A 16,979-nucleotide genomic window follows, 5' to 3' on the forward strand; every position below is an offset into this window, starting at 1 on the left:
TCATATCAACTTCCATAAAAACACTTGTTGGTATTTTTATTTGAAAAGTCTGATCGACAGATTGAAGCTATAGATCACTTTTGGAAGAATTAATATCTTCAGGCTTTTGTCTTCTCCATGAACATAACACACCTCTCATTTATTTGGTAATAAGTCTCTTAATAAACTCAACCATCTCTCAATAAGTTTTAATAATTTTCTCAGTAAAGGTATTATATGCCTTCTGTTAGAGAGATACCTAGCTACTGCTAGTCTCTGATGCTACTGTAAATGGTATCTTTAATTTACTTTTCTTAACTGCTGCTAGAATAGAAATTCTACCTTGTGAAACACTCCAATTGTTCCTAGTAATGTGTGTAGATTCTTTAGGGTTTTCTCTGTAAATACTTACATTGTCTTTGAATGATGATAAATTTGTCCCTTTTACTCCAATTCTTATCATCTCCAATTTCTTTTTCTTGTCATATTACAAGTTTGAAAAACAATTTAGAAAAATCTTTTAGCACAGGAATAAGTTGTGGTTGCTAAAGTACTGAAAGGTTTTATAAGTGCTCTGTAATTAAATTTCTCATATAACTAGCCTGTCTCTGTGTCTGTGTCATGCTTGATATGGCATGTCTTGCCATCTTCATAATTCCTTCTTATTGTTACAGAGACAGTCAGCTCAGACATATATACATTGGCTAGTAAAGTAATGAAAATAATTTTGTGGTAAGATGGATGGAAATTTATATAGGTACGCTGGGGGTGGGGGAAAAGAAGAGAGATCTCAGGCCTCTATTACGCCTGTTCTTGTCCCCCAACTAATGTGATGAGGATCACCTCCACTCGGCTCTTGAGGAATGTGTACATAAAGGGATGCTCCATATAAAAATCATGGCTTTAATATAAAAAGCCTTGGTCTCAAAACACGATGTGGAATAATCTCTGGTTTTGGTAAAATGCAGTAGACCACAGATGTGTCAGGAGAGCTCCTCCTAGGTTCTTGGTATGGAGGAGTATCATAGCTTGATTAGCTACCATACCTCTGCGGGTAAAAGCTGAAATGTCAACTAAGTTATTAGGCAGTATGGCTTATAATAAAAATGGCTCCTGATTAGGTAATCATGTATGAACTCAGAGAATTATATGTACATCTAAAAACACTCCTGTTGGAAGAGGAATCCTTGGGACTGCCCTGCTGGCAAGCCATGATTCCGGTTCTCTCTCTAAACAGACTGGTGTCATGGGTGGTCTTTGATAATCTTGTGAGTCTGAAGGTTCGGTTGAACCTAAGAAAGCCCCTTGATCAATGTATCGGTTTTCTATTGCTATGGAACAAACTACCACAAACTTAGCTGTTTAAAGCAATACTCATTTCTTATCTCATAGTTCTTATCTCATCCCATCATATTCACAAGTTCTGCTGACACTCAAGAGGAGAGGGTTATATAAGATGGTGTGTACACAACAGAGAAAGATTCCTAGAAGCAATCTTAGGATTCTGTCCATAAGAGTGAACACTACCTCCTCTTTCCCTGAGCTTCCCCAATTCTGATTTTGAATGGTTATCAGTCCAATGGTGAGAAGAGACAAGAATTCATGGAAAAACTTAAGCTCATCTAAAAACTGCTTCCACACATGCCCCGCACTATTCCTTTGTTGACATTACAGTCAGAGGGGTCTTTTAAAAGTGATGACTGAAGGAATCCTTTTGCCTTCCCCAAAGATACTCTGAAGAGATTTTTAAAAAGCCAAAGAGAAGGGAGAACCCTAACAGAGGATCTGCCACGTAGACAATGCAGCCTTTAAACCCTGAAATTCTAGTGTAATTTCACTCTAGCTCAACAATGCTCTTGATCTTGACCATGTAAGCGTGGTTTTGAGGAGGAGTTGAGGGAATGAGAGTCTTGATCCTTCTACCAGAGACCAGTGTTTCTGTCATTTGGTTTTTATGCAGTTAACAGATGAGTTTCCTGAGGGATGCTGCAGTCCCTATTTGAGGAAGAGGTCTGAAGCCCCTTAGAAAAGACCTAACAGCATCTTTTTTTTTTTTTTTTTTTTTTTTTTAGATGGAGTCTCACTCTGTCACCAGGCTGGAGTGCGGTGGTGCGATCTCGGCTCAATGCAACCTCCACCTCCCAGGTTCAAGCGACTCTCCTGCCTCAGCCTCCTGAGTAGCTGGGACTACAAGTGCCTGCCACCACACTGGGTTAATTTTTTGTATTTTTAGTAGAGACAGGATTTCACCATGTTAGCCAGGATGGTCTCGATCTCCTGATCTCGTGATCCGCCATCTAGTTCTGGAAGAAGATAGGGTTGTTCCTAGCAGCACCTTTATGGAACAACCCTATCCTCTTCCAGAACTAGGATGGCCATAACTCCACCTGGATTTAACTGGATGGCCACATCAGTCTTTCAAAGATGTTTGTGATTTTCTTTTTGATAGTATATAGAAACAACTTAATACTGGTCAGCAAATCATTTCAGTTGTATAAACTATGCAATAGATAGAAAGGTCAAAATATACTTGGCCATGTCATCTACTAAGCTGACAAGACACGAATCTACAGCATGTGTCTGTGTGTATGTGTGTGCATACACACATATACATATGTATGTGTGTGTGTATATCTCCATGGATAATAATTTCTACATTTATCGATCTTACCACATGCTTTAATAGTCAATGTATAAATGACTAAGCTTTCTCTGTAGCAATAAGAAGAGATTATGAAGATGGTTAAAAATGGCAAATTGAACATGATACGGACATAAAGACAGGCTAGGTGTAAGAAAAATTTAAAATAGACCACTTATAAATCCATTTTAGTACTTTAGCAACCACAGTATGTTACTGTGCTAGAAAACCCTAAATAAATAGTTTTTCGAACTGGATCCTTTGAGCTCTAGCTACCTCAAGGCTAGCTCCCAGTAGTGACAGGTAAATTAAGGAGCTTCTTTTGGGAAGCTATATAAAGTCAATCTGGGAGAGGAGGGATGGGGAAGAGATATTCCAGTACCAAAAAGCATTCAAAAATCATAGGCATGGATAAACTCTGAAATCCTTTCTACGGTAGAAAATTTAGATTCATGACTGACCCCTACAAAGTTACTACTTCATGATCATTGCTACATAAAGCTTATAACCTGCCTTGAAGACCAAAAGGCAGGTCCTCCCAAAACCTCTAATAAAAGCCCAGCAACCTCAACCACAAAATTTCAGACAATTCATCAAAATCCCGTGTTAACTCTATGATAGAGATACCAATACAAAGTTCAAGTCAGTTTTTAAATTTTAAAAATTCTATGAAACACAAAGTCAAAAGCCAAAATTGTTCAAAACCACGTGCCATGGTGACACACTTCAGAGCCTATCTCATTATTGCAATGTTGATTGGTCTATGCGACTGTGTGGTACCATGAACATTTGTTACGTGCTTAAATAGTATAGATGAGCATTCTGCAAATCTATGTGTATTATGTGAACCACGTACCATACAAACAGAACTCACACATGCATTTAATTTTTTAACATCCAAAGAAAGGAAGCATAGCGGTCAAGTATTTTTTTAAAAAACCAATTAAAAAAATGAAACCTAGGTCACCTCCATAGTAGCAGCCAGTGTAGACAGATAGATGACACCAATAAAAAGCCTTCCTCCTACCTTCCCACTAATACTTTGACACCCCTAAAAATAATATCAGAGAAAGGGAGACAGGTAGGGGAGGGTTAGAGCACTGATTTCACCACCCGGAGATAAGTGTTCAAAATAGTTATTAAGGGTATAAAAATAGTTAGAAAAAATGAATAAGACCTAATATTTGATAGTACAACAGGGTGACTATAGTCAGTAATAATTCAATCATACATTTTAAAATAACTAGGAGTATAATTGGATTGTTTGTAACACAAAGGATTAATGCTTGAGGGGATGGATACCCCATTTTCCATGATGCAATTACTACCCATTGCATGCCTGTATGAAAACTTCTCATGTACCTCATACATATTAGACTTACTATGTATCTCCAAAAAGTAAAAATTAAAAATTTTAAACATAGATATTGAGTTACACAAATGTAAAATTCCTATTATTTTTGCAAATCTGTGTTAGGGAAATGATGTTCATACCTGCTGAAAAGCTAGATAAATGAATGAATATAAAACTTAATACAAGCAATGAACTGGCTAACATTTTGAAGATCAGTGACAAATTTATATAGACTATCAGAAATAGGCCTGGTGCAGTGACTCACACCTGTATTCCCAGCACTTTGGGAGGCCGAGGCGGGTGGATCACCTGAGGTCAGGAGTTCGAGACCAGCCTCACCAACATGATAAAACGCCATCTCTACTAAAAATACAAAAATTAGCCGGGCGTGGTGGCACACCTCTGTAATCCCAGCTACTTGGGAGGCTGAGGCAGGAGAATTGCTTGAACCTGGGAGGTGGAATTTGCAGTGAGTCAAGATCGTGCCATTGCACTCCAGCCTGGGCAACAAGAGTGAAATTCTGTCTTAAAAAAAAAAAAAAAAAAAAGAAAAAAGAAAAAGAAAGAAAAGAAAAAGAAATACTGGTTGAGGTAGGTATATATCTTAAAATCCAAGACTATATATATGCAAATATATATACATTTTTATATGCAAATATATAACAGGATATATTCAAAAGCCATTTTGAAAAGAAGTGTTGGCTTATCTTTGAAATAAGGTTATTATTATTATTTTGAGACAAGGTCTCACTCTGTCACCCAGGCTGGAGCACAGTGGCACAATCACAGCTCACTGCAGCCTCGACCTCCCTGGGCTCGAGTGATCCTCCCACCTCAGCCACCTGAGTAGCTGGAGCTACAGGAACATGCCACCACAACTGGCTAATTTTTTTAATTTTTGTAGAAACAGAGTATTGCTATGTTGCCCAGGCTGGTCGCAAACTCCTGGGCTCAGCTATCCTCCTGCCTTAGCTTCCCAAAGTGCTGGGATTACAGGCATGAATCGCTATGCCTGGCTGAAATAAGATAATTATATAACTTTTATCAGATACTGTCTTGTTTATATGCTCCAGAGTAACACTATCCAATAGAACTTTCTGTGATGAGAGAAATACTCGCTGTCTGCATTGTCCAGCAGGGGCATCCCTAACCACCTGTGGGAATTGAGCCCTTTAAATGGTGGCCAGCGTGACTAAGAAACTCAATTCTTAACTTTTTAAAATTTAGGCTGGGCATGGTGGCTCAGGCCTGTAATCTCAGCACTTTGGAGGACTGAGGTGGGTGGATCACCTGAGGTCAGTAATTCGAGACCAGCCTGGCCAACAAGGTGAAACCCCGTCTCTACTAAAAATACAAAAATTAGCTGGGCACAGTGATAACCACCTGTAATCCCAGCTACTTGGGAAGCTGAGGCAGGAGAATCACTTGAATCCAGGAGGCAGAGGTTGTAGTGAGCTGAGATCGTGCCACTGAACTCCAGCCCGGGCGACGAGAGCAAAACTCTGTCTCAAAAAAAAAAAAAAAAAAAAGAATTCAAACTAACTTAAATACAAACAGCCCTGTGTGGCCAAGGCCACCAAATTGGGAGTGCATATCTGAAGAGTAACTGTCTTCCTTGCTTCACCAACACCTTCCATCTTTTTTTTTTTTTTTTTTTTTTTTGAGACGCAGTCTTGCACTGTTGCCCAGGCTGGAGTGCTGTGGTGTGATCTCGGCTCACTGAAACCTCTGCCTCCTGAGTTCAAGCAATTCTCCTGCCTCAGCCTCTCAAATAGCTGGGATTACAGGCGCATGCCACCACGCCCAGCTAATTTTTTGTATTTTTTAGTAGACATGGGGTTTCACTATGTTGGTCAGGCTGGTCTCGAACTCCTGACCTTGTGATCCATCCACCTCGGCCTCCCAAAGTGCTGGGATTACAGGCTTGAGCCACCGCACCCGGCCCACCCTCCATCTTTACAACTCTGCTCAAAGGCCATCTCGGGGCCGCACAGGCAGCAGCACGTGCTCCCTGCGTGGTGCTTCCACAGAGCTTTCTGCACTTCTCTGTCTTAGAACTTAGCCACTAAACAGAAACTATACAAGTGTCAACCTCCCCTGGCAGGTAATCTGTAATCTATGCAAAGATAGGACAGTGTTTCATTCATCTTTGTCACCTCAGCATCCAGCAAAGTACCTGATCCATTGTGGGTCCTCATTTCATTTTTATGAAATGAATAAACAGAAAGAGGCTCTAGGCAGCTGATGAAACAGGGAAGTTCTAAATGAAAATTTAACAATGATGGAAACCTATTCTTTTATCTGCTATTTATTTTCTTATTCATACTCATAAAAGCCATTTCAGCCTTCTAGAAATCCTAGCTAAGTCATATAGATAGCATTTCTAATAATGTTATTTCAAGGGCATCTGATCAAGTCAGTCACAAGGCGCTCTCACGATTTACAGCTGCAACTCATCTGCTCACTCACCCTGAAACAGAAACGCCTGGTTAGGAAGCCTCAGAATGAAAGCTTCATTGTGCTGCAAACTTAAAAAAAACACAAAACATAGTAGACTTACCATCGCCAACATCAAAGTCCTTGAAAGCCAGTTCTGAACCTGAATCATCAAGAAGGATTTCACCATTCAGTGTGAACATCATGGTGTGTTCGTTCATGTCAACCATACACCCCACAACATCGCCTGCTTGCCAAGAGCGCCCATAGTGTTCATTGCCCTGATGCCACCGCTGGGCCTATACAGAGGACAGAAAAGTCCCTTGTCACGGACTAAGCCAGGAAAATAGCACCCACCCACCACTCTGTCACGACTTAACAGCAGCCCCTTCTATTAACACAACAGTAGGAGAAACTCCAGCTGGCATATCAGTCTACTGCAATGTCCTAAGCAAAATGGAGCTGTCTGGGAATTCTAAATCCCTACCTAATATTAACATGGTATATTATCAAATCTTGGAAAAAAAAATCCAAAAGCTATTTCATGATTTTGAGAGCTTATTATTTTAAAAATCGAACCTCACATACTTTCTACTGAAAGAAAACTTATATGCCTTTAGAATATATTATTTTTCTGCGACAATGAATGTTTCCCAGAATATGGTTTGTTTTTCTCTACTCCCACAAATACAAATAATTATGAGCTAGGGGATCAAGCTGGGCATCTGTCACTGAAAATGATAGTGTAATTTTCATCTATTTCAAAATAAAATTTCATTCCTTAGAACCGATGGCACAGATACTTTAACAAAATGGAAATCTAGAAGCATTTCAGTTACATACTAAAAGTAAAAAAGCTTCAAATCAAACCTAAAAATATCCTTAGGATATCTGCTGAAGTAACAAGCCAAAAGTTGAATATAGATGCCAACCTTATTATATATATACATAAAGTGAGATCTCATATTGTAAGTACATTTGAAACATAGTTTTAATAAACGTGACTTTTGGATCTACAAGTATATTCCGTTGATTTATAGGTACACCTGAGTTATGTGAATTATTTTGTCAGATAAATCTTTTGACTTTTTCTTAAGCCTCACCTTCATTGTGAATTGGTATGTTACCGGACAGAGTTGCCAATGCAAAGCAATGACATAATTCTTCTCAATATAACACATTGTCTTTTTAAAAAAGTTTATGTCAGGTATCAAAAGGCATAAAACGCCCAACCGACTTACCTGGCTGTGGTGTTCTCCTTCCTACCCCACCCAGCCCATGCCTGTTCCCAAATCGGGAGTATCCTTTCTTGCCTATCATTTGATTGGGAGTAAAGGTTATTTTAACTTCCTCAGGATACTTCCCACTCTGGTTCATTACATCTGATCTTCAGGAGGTATAAACCTAAAACTGCCTTTTATCTGTTATTTTATTTTTTGAATTTTAAAGTTTGCTAATTTTGATCCCCCCCCCCAAAAAAAGTGTTAAATTTTTCTATTTGAAATTTTTAAAAAACTGAATTCAGGAAATGTGATGTTTCAGAACTAAGTGGGTCAACTGCCCTAATTGCAAGCCTAGAAATGCTTTCCTGCACGGGACATTTCACACCAAGAAATATCCAAACGTCAAATCTCTTCATGATTGCTTATTTATTCTAATTTTATTTTTCTTGGTTAAAAAGTAGCTTTTTCCCCCTCATGTGAAAAGGAAAATAAATTCACTTAAAAAATACAAAAATAAAAAGAAGACTTTAAAAAAATCTATGATTTTACCAATCAAAAGTGACTATTATTATCCTATTGTGGCTATAAGCATACATACATTGTTGTTATTATTTTTTTGTTTGTTTTGAGACAAGGTCTCACTCTGTTGCCCAGGCTGGAGTGCAGTGGTGTGATCATGGCTCACTGCAGCCTTGACCTCCCGAGCTCAAGCCATCCTCTCACCTCAGTCTCCTAAGTAGCTGGGACCACAAGTGCACACCACCATGCTTGGCTAATTTTAATTTTTTTTTTTTTTTTTTTTGTAGAGACAGGATCTTACTTTGTTGCCCAGGCAGGTCTTATACTCCTAGCCTCAAGTGATCCCTCCGCCTCAGCCTCTCAAAGTGCTGAGATTACAGGCTCCTCACCCATATTACTGATCAAAATATTTTACACATGTAAAACAATCTTTAAACATTTATTAATATACAAATAACAAAATAAACACCTGACCAGCTTCCATCCAACTTAATAGAAATTACCAATAATGTTGAAAATGAAAACCGTTTGTGATTATAAACAACACTGCCTTAAGCATTGTAGCTATTAAATGTTTATACAAACTTACCACTAATTATAGCTTAAAGATAAACTCCTGATATGGAATTGCTGCATCAATGTATGTGCATTTTTCCTCTATATATGTATCTTTAACATTTTGATAGACAAAGATGATTTATCTTTTTGATAACCATGGAAAAGCAATGTCTTACTTGGTGAATTTCACTGTATTCATGGGTTCTAGGGAAGGGTTTTGAGACTACGAGGACAAAAGCTTTCCTATGAAATATTTTTCCACGTTTGTGCTGTGGAAAACACTGGTATTGTGATGCTATCAAGAGGAACAGCAGAGGAGACGAGCCTCCAGCACGTACAGATGACTGGTACAGGACAAAGTCCACTCACCTTGAAGCCATCAAAGGCAAAGGCACGTTCATCCGAGCCAAGCTCCTGATCCGGTTGACAACCAGGCCGACTCCAACCAACCCTCATGTCTCCAGCAGTGACCGTCTCAAATTCAAAATACCACCGTCCGGCCTTCACTGCATAGGTCTTCTCGGCGCGGAAGATTCGGAACCTTTCCCCAGTGCCGCTGCACACTTCGGCTCTGGCTGCTGGGAAATGGACAGATATTTCTGGTGGTCATTGGACGGGGAAGTGAAAGAGAAAGAAAGATATCATAAATAAAAGAAGGAAAGATAAATCATGACTTTAGTAATTCAACCTGCAGCGATGATGATAATGATACCTTCTTATCTTCTTTCCCATTTTACCAAGTGCTTTCTGATCTAGGATCAGCCACTGTCAGACCAGCTGGGTGAAGTGGAAAGCACCAGGGCTTGCGCTGGAGAGACTGGGGAATGAGTCTCTTGCTGCCAGGGTTGGTGGTGTTCCCTCCGTCAGCCTCATTTTCAGGAGGGAACGACCTTTCTGTAGAACAAAACCCAAGTGCCTTGGTGCTTTGGTTGTGGAGGATGAGATGGAAAGAAGACAATAAGAAAAAAGATCCGAACTGCTCTGCATAAGAAATGAGTAGACATTTACGGGTGAGAGAGAAGAGGGAAGACGAAGCAAGGAAGAGAAGAGAAACAGAAATAAGGGAAAGTCGTAAACAGTGGAGAAAAGTAACAATAGTATCAATAGTAAAAATTTCCCTACAGGATGGCGATGGCTAAGGAACTCAAATGTGATGCAAAATTTTTCCATTCTCGCATACATCTTCACTGTGATCTGCTATACATACAAATGCTGTATTTGAAAGATCTGGGGGAAAAAATAAAAAGGTCAGCATCCAACATTAGGACCAGTGTGATGCAAAAGGGGGAAAAGCATCCCTAGGAATCGAGATGCAGGTGAGATTGAGAGAGACGAGAGGGGGAAGCCTCAGACTGAGGAACCCAGAGCAAGAATGACAATGAGAAGGTAAGTCCCTATGAAATCACAGGGGAGAGGAATGAGTGTTCATTGAACTGATATCTCAAAGAAGGTTGTCACCCAGCTAACATCTGAGTTAGATGTAGAGGAGGAAATTTCAGACTTGACCAACATCGCACAACTAAAAATGGTGGAATTTGGGAGCTGCTTCATGTTATAGGCCCTCTTCTTCCTACTTTGCCTCCAATAGCTGGCACAGAGTTACCAGATACTGGTTAAATGCTAGTTTTCAGCTAGGTGTGGTGGCTCACAGCTGTAATCCCAACACTTTGGAAGGCCAAGGCAGGAAGATCGCGCCCGGGGAACATAGTGGTACCCTGTCTCTACAAAGAGTTTAAAAATTCAGCCAGACATGGTAGTGCATGCCTGTAAGTCCAAGCTTCTCAAGAGGCTGATACGGAAGGATCACTTGAGCCTAGAAGGTCGAGGTTGCTGTGAGCTATGGTCATTCTACTGCATTCCAGCCTGAGTGATAGAGTGAGATCCTGTCTCAAAACAAAACAAAACAAAAAAACAAACAAGGAGAAGGAAAGAAAGAAAGAGAGAAAGAAAGAAAGAAAGAGAAAGGAAGGAAGGAAGAAAGAGAAAGAGAAGAAAGAAAGAAAGAAAGAAAGAAAAGAGAAGAAAGAAGTTCCTACTTGCTTCTCCTTAAGATTTGGGAAAGACTTTATGCATAATAAAAATTTAATAACAGTTCAATCAATGATTTGGTATGATCAAATTAGAACTATAAAAATAATCTATATAAGCACTAAAGGTTGCCAATAAACATACAGCTAGGTCATATGTAACAATTTAAAATTAGATGAAGTAAAGCAGTGGAGACAACATGGCTGTAGCATGAGATGGCTCCCTATCGCATGGCCTTAATTAATGAAACGATCAATAACTGCTTTTTGATAATGGTGGTAGTGCTTACTGAATGTAGAACTAACTGAATCTGCTGGCTAACCCTTCAGAAACTAGCTTAGTCTCTGAATCAGAGAAACATTTCTATGGTTAAGGGTAAATTCTCATGCCTATTACTTGGTAAGTAAATATATTTTGAAAAATAGAATCGTAAACGTTGTTTTGAGAGAAAAAAATCCTATCAGATTTTATGATATTTAAGGGTAGTTTGTGCTATTAAGAAACTAGTTCTTGGTGGGTCGCAGTGGCTCACACCTGTTATCCCAACACTGTGGGAGGCTGAGGCAGGCAAATCACTTGAGGTCAGGAATTCGAGACCAGTCTGGCCAACATGGTGAAATCCCGTCTCTACAAAAAATACAAAAATCAGCAGGGCATGGTGGCATATGCCTGTAATCCCAGCTACTTGGGAGGCTGAGCAGGAGAATTGCTTGACCCCGGGAGGCAGAGGATGCAGTGAGCCGATATCGTGCCACTACACTCTAGCCTGGGCAACAGAGCAAGACTCTGTGTTTAAAAAAAAAAAAAAGAAGAAGAAGGAAACTAGTTCTCAGTGCTGCAATACTAAATAAACAGGAAAGTCAAATTTTTACTCAGAGTTAGTATTTCCTCAAAAAACAGATTACTGATATTGTTTCCTTAAAACATGCCTGTAACCTTCCCTAAATGAATCTAAGAGATATACATATGAGCTATAAATTACACAAAAATATGGAGATTATTTTCAGGGAAGAAAAAATTATCAGGTAGTTATCCTTATTTTTAATTATGTTGATATTTGCAAATAAAATATTACATTACATTCTAGTATGCATTAATAGATGTAACACCTAATTTTCTAAATATAGAATTAGTATATACTATAGTTATTACATACTATAAAAACTATCCTATAGTTTTTTTGGAAAACTAAACTACTGAAAAATATCAGATTCTCTTTTCTCTGTTTGGTTTCTAATATATCAAGACTTCACAAATATGTATAGTGCACTCAAGTAATGCAAACTAATTTTAATATTAGCTCAAATCAAATATTTTAGAAGGCAAATTTGGTATAAAAATAGAATAATTTCCCCAAAAGCCCCCTACACAATTCTCTTGGAATTAAAACATACCCCTAATCCCCTTTATTACTACAGGGAATGAAAACAGGGGGTACTATATGGAGAATATATTGCAGTAGAAACAGTGCAGAGTTTCTGAGTCCTAATATTCTTCTTCCTGGCCCTAATGCTATGCTATTCTTATGCTCATTGATGATACTCAACCTGAATTTGAAACAAACGTGGTTCACAGATACTATCATGCAAGGGACTTCACAAAAAAAAAAAAAAGGACTCTCCTTTTTCTTTTTTAATCTCTGTGGATTTTCCTATTTGTTTGTTTTTGTTTTTTTTTGAGATGGAGTTTTGCTCTTGTTGCCCAGGCTGGAGTGCGATTGCACGATCTCGGCTCATTGCAACTTCCGCCTCCTGGGTTCAAGCAATTCCCCTGCCTCAGCTTCCTGAGTAGCTGGGGTTACAGGCATGTGCCACCATCCACGTCCAGCTAATTTTTTTGTATTTTCAGTAGAGATGGGGTTTCACCATGGTCAGGCTGGTCTCACACTCCTGGCCTCAGGTGATCCACCAGCCTCAGCCTCCCAAAGTGCTGGGATTACAGGTGTGAGCCACTGTGCCCGGCCCCATAGTATATATTTATTAAGTTAGTTTGGGTAGTTTGCAACCACTTTTTAAAGAAGCAACAATTCAACATTATACCTCTGGCTAAAATACTAATACAAAGTGAAATCTGGGTTTGTAGGAGTTTTTTAAAAAGATCCAGGCAATGTGTAAGAAACTTATTTTGCATACCTTGTAGCATCAAGCACCTGAGCCACAAAGTAAGTGCTCCATATATACCTGCCAAACTGTATCTAGAAACAAAGACTCTTCCGGGATCTGGATACAGGAGCCCAGACAAATAGCTAATGGGTAGCATCCTGTCAAAGGCACAGAACTCTCCCCCAAACATCCTTATGCTTTGCTCGATTTTAAACGTGATATATTTATGTGTTTGATAGGCAATTAGAACTCATGTAAGTGTGTTATATAAGTGATTTTTATACTGTTATAATGAATATAATAATAATGGACATTTAAAAATGAATAGTTGGGAGACATATTCCTGTTATACATTATCAAGTCTGTTGGTATTCAAAGCAGGAACAATTCGGGAATTACATTATTAACTAACCACCTCAAGATTAAAGCCAAGGACCGAGAAAAGACTGTGCTCCCCATACCTCCCAGGCATGACACACCACCAACGACCTAACTAGGGCCTAAAAAGGCCTAAAGTAACCATACACTCTGCTCTCCCAACAATATAGCTAAGAAAATATGTGCCACTAGAGGGCAGTCAAGATCTAACTATACATTAAAATCATACGTTACAAGAAGCTATAAGGAAAAGCTAAAATTTTATACATATCTAGAATCATTTAGGTCTAATGATAATACCTTTTAAAATTATTGGTATTGATCAGCCATCCTTTCAACCTTCTGGTATTATTTTGGATAAAGCAATTCAAATCTTGATTAAACCTTGCAGTAAATAAGAATAAATTCCATTTTCAAATGCTTTAAAATATTATTGACAACAGTACTCCCAAGATACTACAACTCAAATACAGAGTTCATGTTTTATCTGGAATATGTAAGCATTCTCCTAAGAGAAAATAAATTACAATTCTGATTAATTACATAAGGCTTGATTGAATTTTATTAAACTTTTTATGCCCTTGACTTTTTTTAAATGTCAGCAACAGCGGTATAGACTATTATAAATTGATGTTTTTAATCTCCTTTTAGTGATAATCAGACTGATTTTGCTTTATGCTATAAAATCTCTCAACATCTATCTTTTAATTTTTATTCCCACCATCCTTGTTCAAAAAAACAATTTTTCTAAAGCCTCCCAACTGGTCTATCTCCAAGCACTGCCCCCTCCAATCTGTCCCTTCCCACTGTTGCCATAGTTATATTGCTATTGTAAACTGTGATCACACATCAAGCTCTTGCTTTAAAACTTCCTGGGGCTGGTACTCCTTATACAAATTTATCCACATTTCTTAGCTGAGTTTGCAAGATATTCCATATTTTGTCCTAATCTTTCTACCTTCATCTATGTCTGTTCTCTCTCCCCATCTGTACCCTATATTTTATCCTAAGTGGACCATCTACCCTTCCTCAACTCTTTCTACATTTAATCACATCAGATGTACTTTCTTTCTAGTAGCGATGGCCTTTCTGACACTAATCTCTACTTGTTGAAATTTTGATCCTTTCAACATCTAGCTCTGAAGACATTTTCTCCCTTTACTGATTTCTGATCCTTTCAACATCTAACTCTGAAGATATTTCTCCCTTTACTGATTCCCCCCATTGGAAAATTAATCTTTCTTCTTATGTCTTTTCCATACAGATCACCTGCATCCCTACTATGAAGCATGCTGTTATATTCTGGCACATAGTAAACAATAAACATAATCTCACCTTCTACTGTAGAATACGCCACTCTATTCTCATTGCTCACTGTTCACATAACTTCGGTAAAATCAAACCTTGTCAAACAACTGTCAGTAGCTCTATCTCTAAATTCTTAAAATACGGAGATTGTGTGATCACCATTTTTTCCTCCCTGTTTTCTCATTTTCTCATAAACTCAGTCTTCAAACTCATTAGATTCCTTCATTCTTCCCTTCCCTATATAACTTTCCATACCTTCTTGCCCTTATTAGCTTTTCCCCTGCTTGCTCTCTTAACCCCAATTACCGTCCAATTTCGCTACCTTCACGCTCAACATCTATACCTGCTCTGCTGAGTTCGCCAGAAAACACATGCACAGAACAGATTGGCACCACTAACTCACAGTCTCTAACCTCAACGGGACCATCAATGTTTCTCCACAATGTTTTTATCTGTTTGCAGTCTGCTCTCTGTTCCATCCCACAAAACAGCAATTTTTAATCTTTATTGCTGAGTGACATCAGCAGAAATGGTAGAGAAAGAACCTCCAAAAATCCTCTTCTCCACAGAATTAATGAGAACACTGGCAAAAAATTATGCAAATGAAATTTTTCATAGCTCTGGAAATTAACTAAAGGCTGGCAAAAGCCAGGGAGTGTTTATTTGATAAAAATGTCCAAATGTTGGTAAGAACAGCAAACTAGTGATGTTTTAATTTGCTCCTGCCGCATCACCCTCTCTCTAATTCCATAGCATATTGAAAACCAAAGGCCTCTCAATCATAGTGAAAATCAGCCACCCACAAGCCCCTGTAGTGGGCAGAACAGAGCTGGAGTTCCTCCAAAGCACAGTTCCCAGATAACTGTCATTATGTTCCCTTTTCTGGAAAATTCCATTGGTAAGACTTGTCTTTATTCCACTTGACTTAGAGCTTGCCCAGTGCAAACAGTCATTTCTCCAAGGACATTTGTTGAAAATCATCTGAGGCAATTTGTTAGCCTTGCAGCTTTGTGAGGCAGCAATAACAGTTGAGGCAAACAGCAACTGACCAAAAAGTTTGAAAGGAAAAGCTGGGGAGTGAAACATCCATAGTGGGATGTGAGAAGCTCCAACATATTCCTGGGACTCTAGAAGGCCATGCTCATGCCTAGGGCTGTGCATGTGTTCAGGAAAAACCTGAGAAAGCTAACACCTCTGAAAGACCTTGAGGCTCTGCACATGCAGTAAGAGAAGGCTAATGTGAAATTATAAATTGCCTGGTTGAGTGTTGAAGGCACGTGCCAACATGCTCACATTACATTGCCTCTCCTTTGGTAAAGACTGGGAGACTTACCGGTCCTAGGCACTTAAAGAAGTCTCTGTCCTACCATTAGCTGACCATGAAGCTAATGAAACTGAGACTTCAGTGGCCACACATGACAGGCAACACAGTCTCTACTAAACTAGTTTAGAAAAATTACTAAGAAAGCAAACAACAACGACAATAAGCACAACAACAAAATCTGAAATAGGGGCAAATACAGAGTTACCAAATTACATTATTCAAAATGTTCAATTTTTCACAAAAATTGTGAGACATGCAAAAAGACAAGAAAGTATGTCCCACAAAGGGGGAAAAAGCAGTCAATAGAAATTATTCCTCAGGAGGCCGAGATGTTGGGCTTATTAGACAAAGACTTTAAGTTAGGTATTTTAAATCTGTTCAAAGAACTAAATAAAACCATGTGTAATGAACTAAATAAAAGTATGAGGCCGGGCACAGTGTCTCATGCCTGTAATCCCAGCACTTTGGGAGGCCGAGGCAGGTGGATCACCTGAGGTCAGGAGTTCGAGACCAGCCTGATCAACATGGTGAAACCCCGTATCTACTAAAAATACAAAATTAGCCGGGCATGGTGGTTGTCCAACTCTGTTCTGCCCACTCCAGTGGCCTGTGGGTGGCTGATTTTCACTATGATTGAGGGGCCTTTGGTTTTCAATATGCCATAGAATTAAAGAGAGGGTAATGGGGCAGGAGCAAATTAAAACATCACTAGTTGCTGCTCTTAGCAACATTTGGACATTTTTATCAAATAAACACTTCCTGGATTTTGGCCAGCCTTTAGTTAATTTCCAGAACTATGAAAAATTTGATTTGCATAATTTTTTGCCAGTGTTCTTATTATCCCAGCTACTTGGGAGGCTGAGACAGGAGAGTCACTTGAACCTGGGAGGTGGAGGTTGCAGTGAGCCGAGATCACGCCATTGCACTCCAGCCTGGGCAACAAGAGCAAAACTCCATCTCAAAAAAAAAGTACAAAAATGATGCTTCACCAAACAGTGAATATCAATAAAGAGGCAAATTATAAAAAAGAATCAAAATTTCTGGAGTTGATAAGCATAGTACCTGAAATTAAAAATATACCAGAGGGCTCAACAACAGATTTGCACTGACAAGAATCAATGAACTTGAA

General features: G+C 38.9%; 1 protein-coding gene across 5 annotated transcripts in view; it reads right to left on the reverse strand.

Moving 5' to 3' along the window:
* Positions 1-16,979, reverse strand: part of RYR2 (ryanodine receptor 2) — a 789,753-nt gene that overhangs the window by 255,057 nt on the left and 517,717 nt on the right. For 3 of the 5 annotated variants that reach the window (XM_054448051.2, XM_054448003.2, XM_054447981.2), the window contains exons 28-29: positions 9,080-9,309; positions 6,535-6,709 (exon numbers count right to left, since the gene is read on the reverse strand). In XM_054448051.2, coding sequence (XP_054304026.1) covers positions 6,535-6,709; positions 9,080-9,309 — 405 coding nt within the window. The remainder of the gene's footprint in view (positions 1-6,534; positions 6,710-9,079; positions 9,310-16,979) is intronic. The other 2 variants (XM_054448216.2, XM_054448137.2) reach the window with 1 other exon arrangement.

Source organism: Pongo pygmaeus, chromosome 1, assembly GCF_028885625.2.
Source record: "Pongo pygmaeus isolate AG05252 chromosome 1, NHGRI_mPonPyg2-v2.0_pri, whole genome shotgun sequence".
In the NCBI taxonomy this organism is placed as follows: Eukaryota; Metazoa; Chordata; class Mammalia; order Primates; family Hominidae; genus Pongo; species Pongo pygmaeus.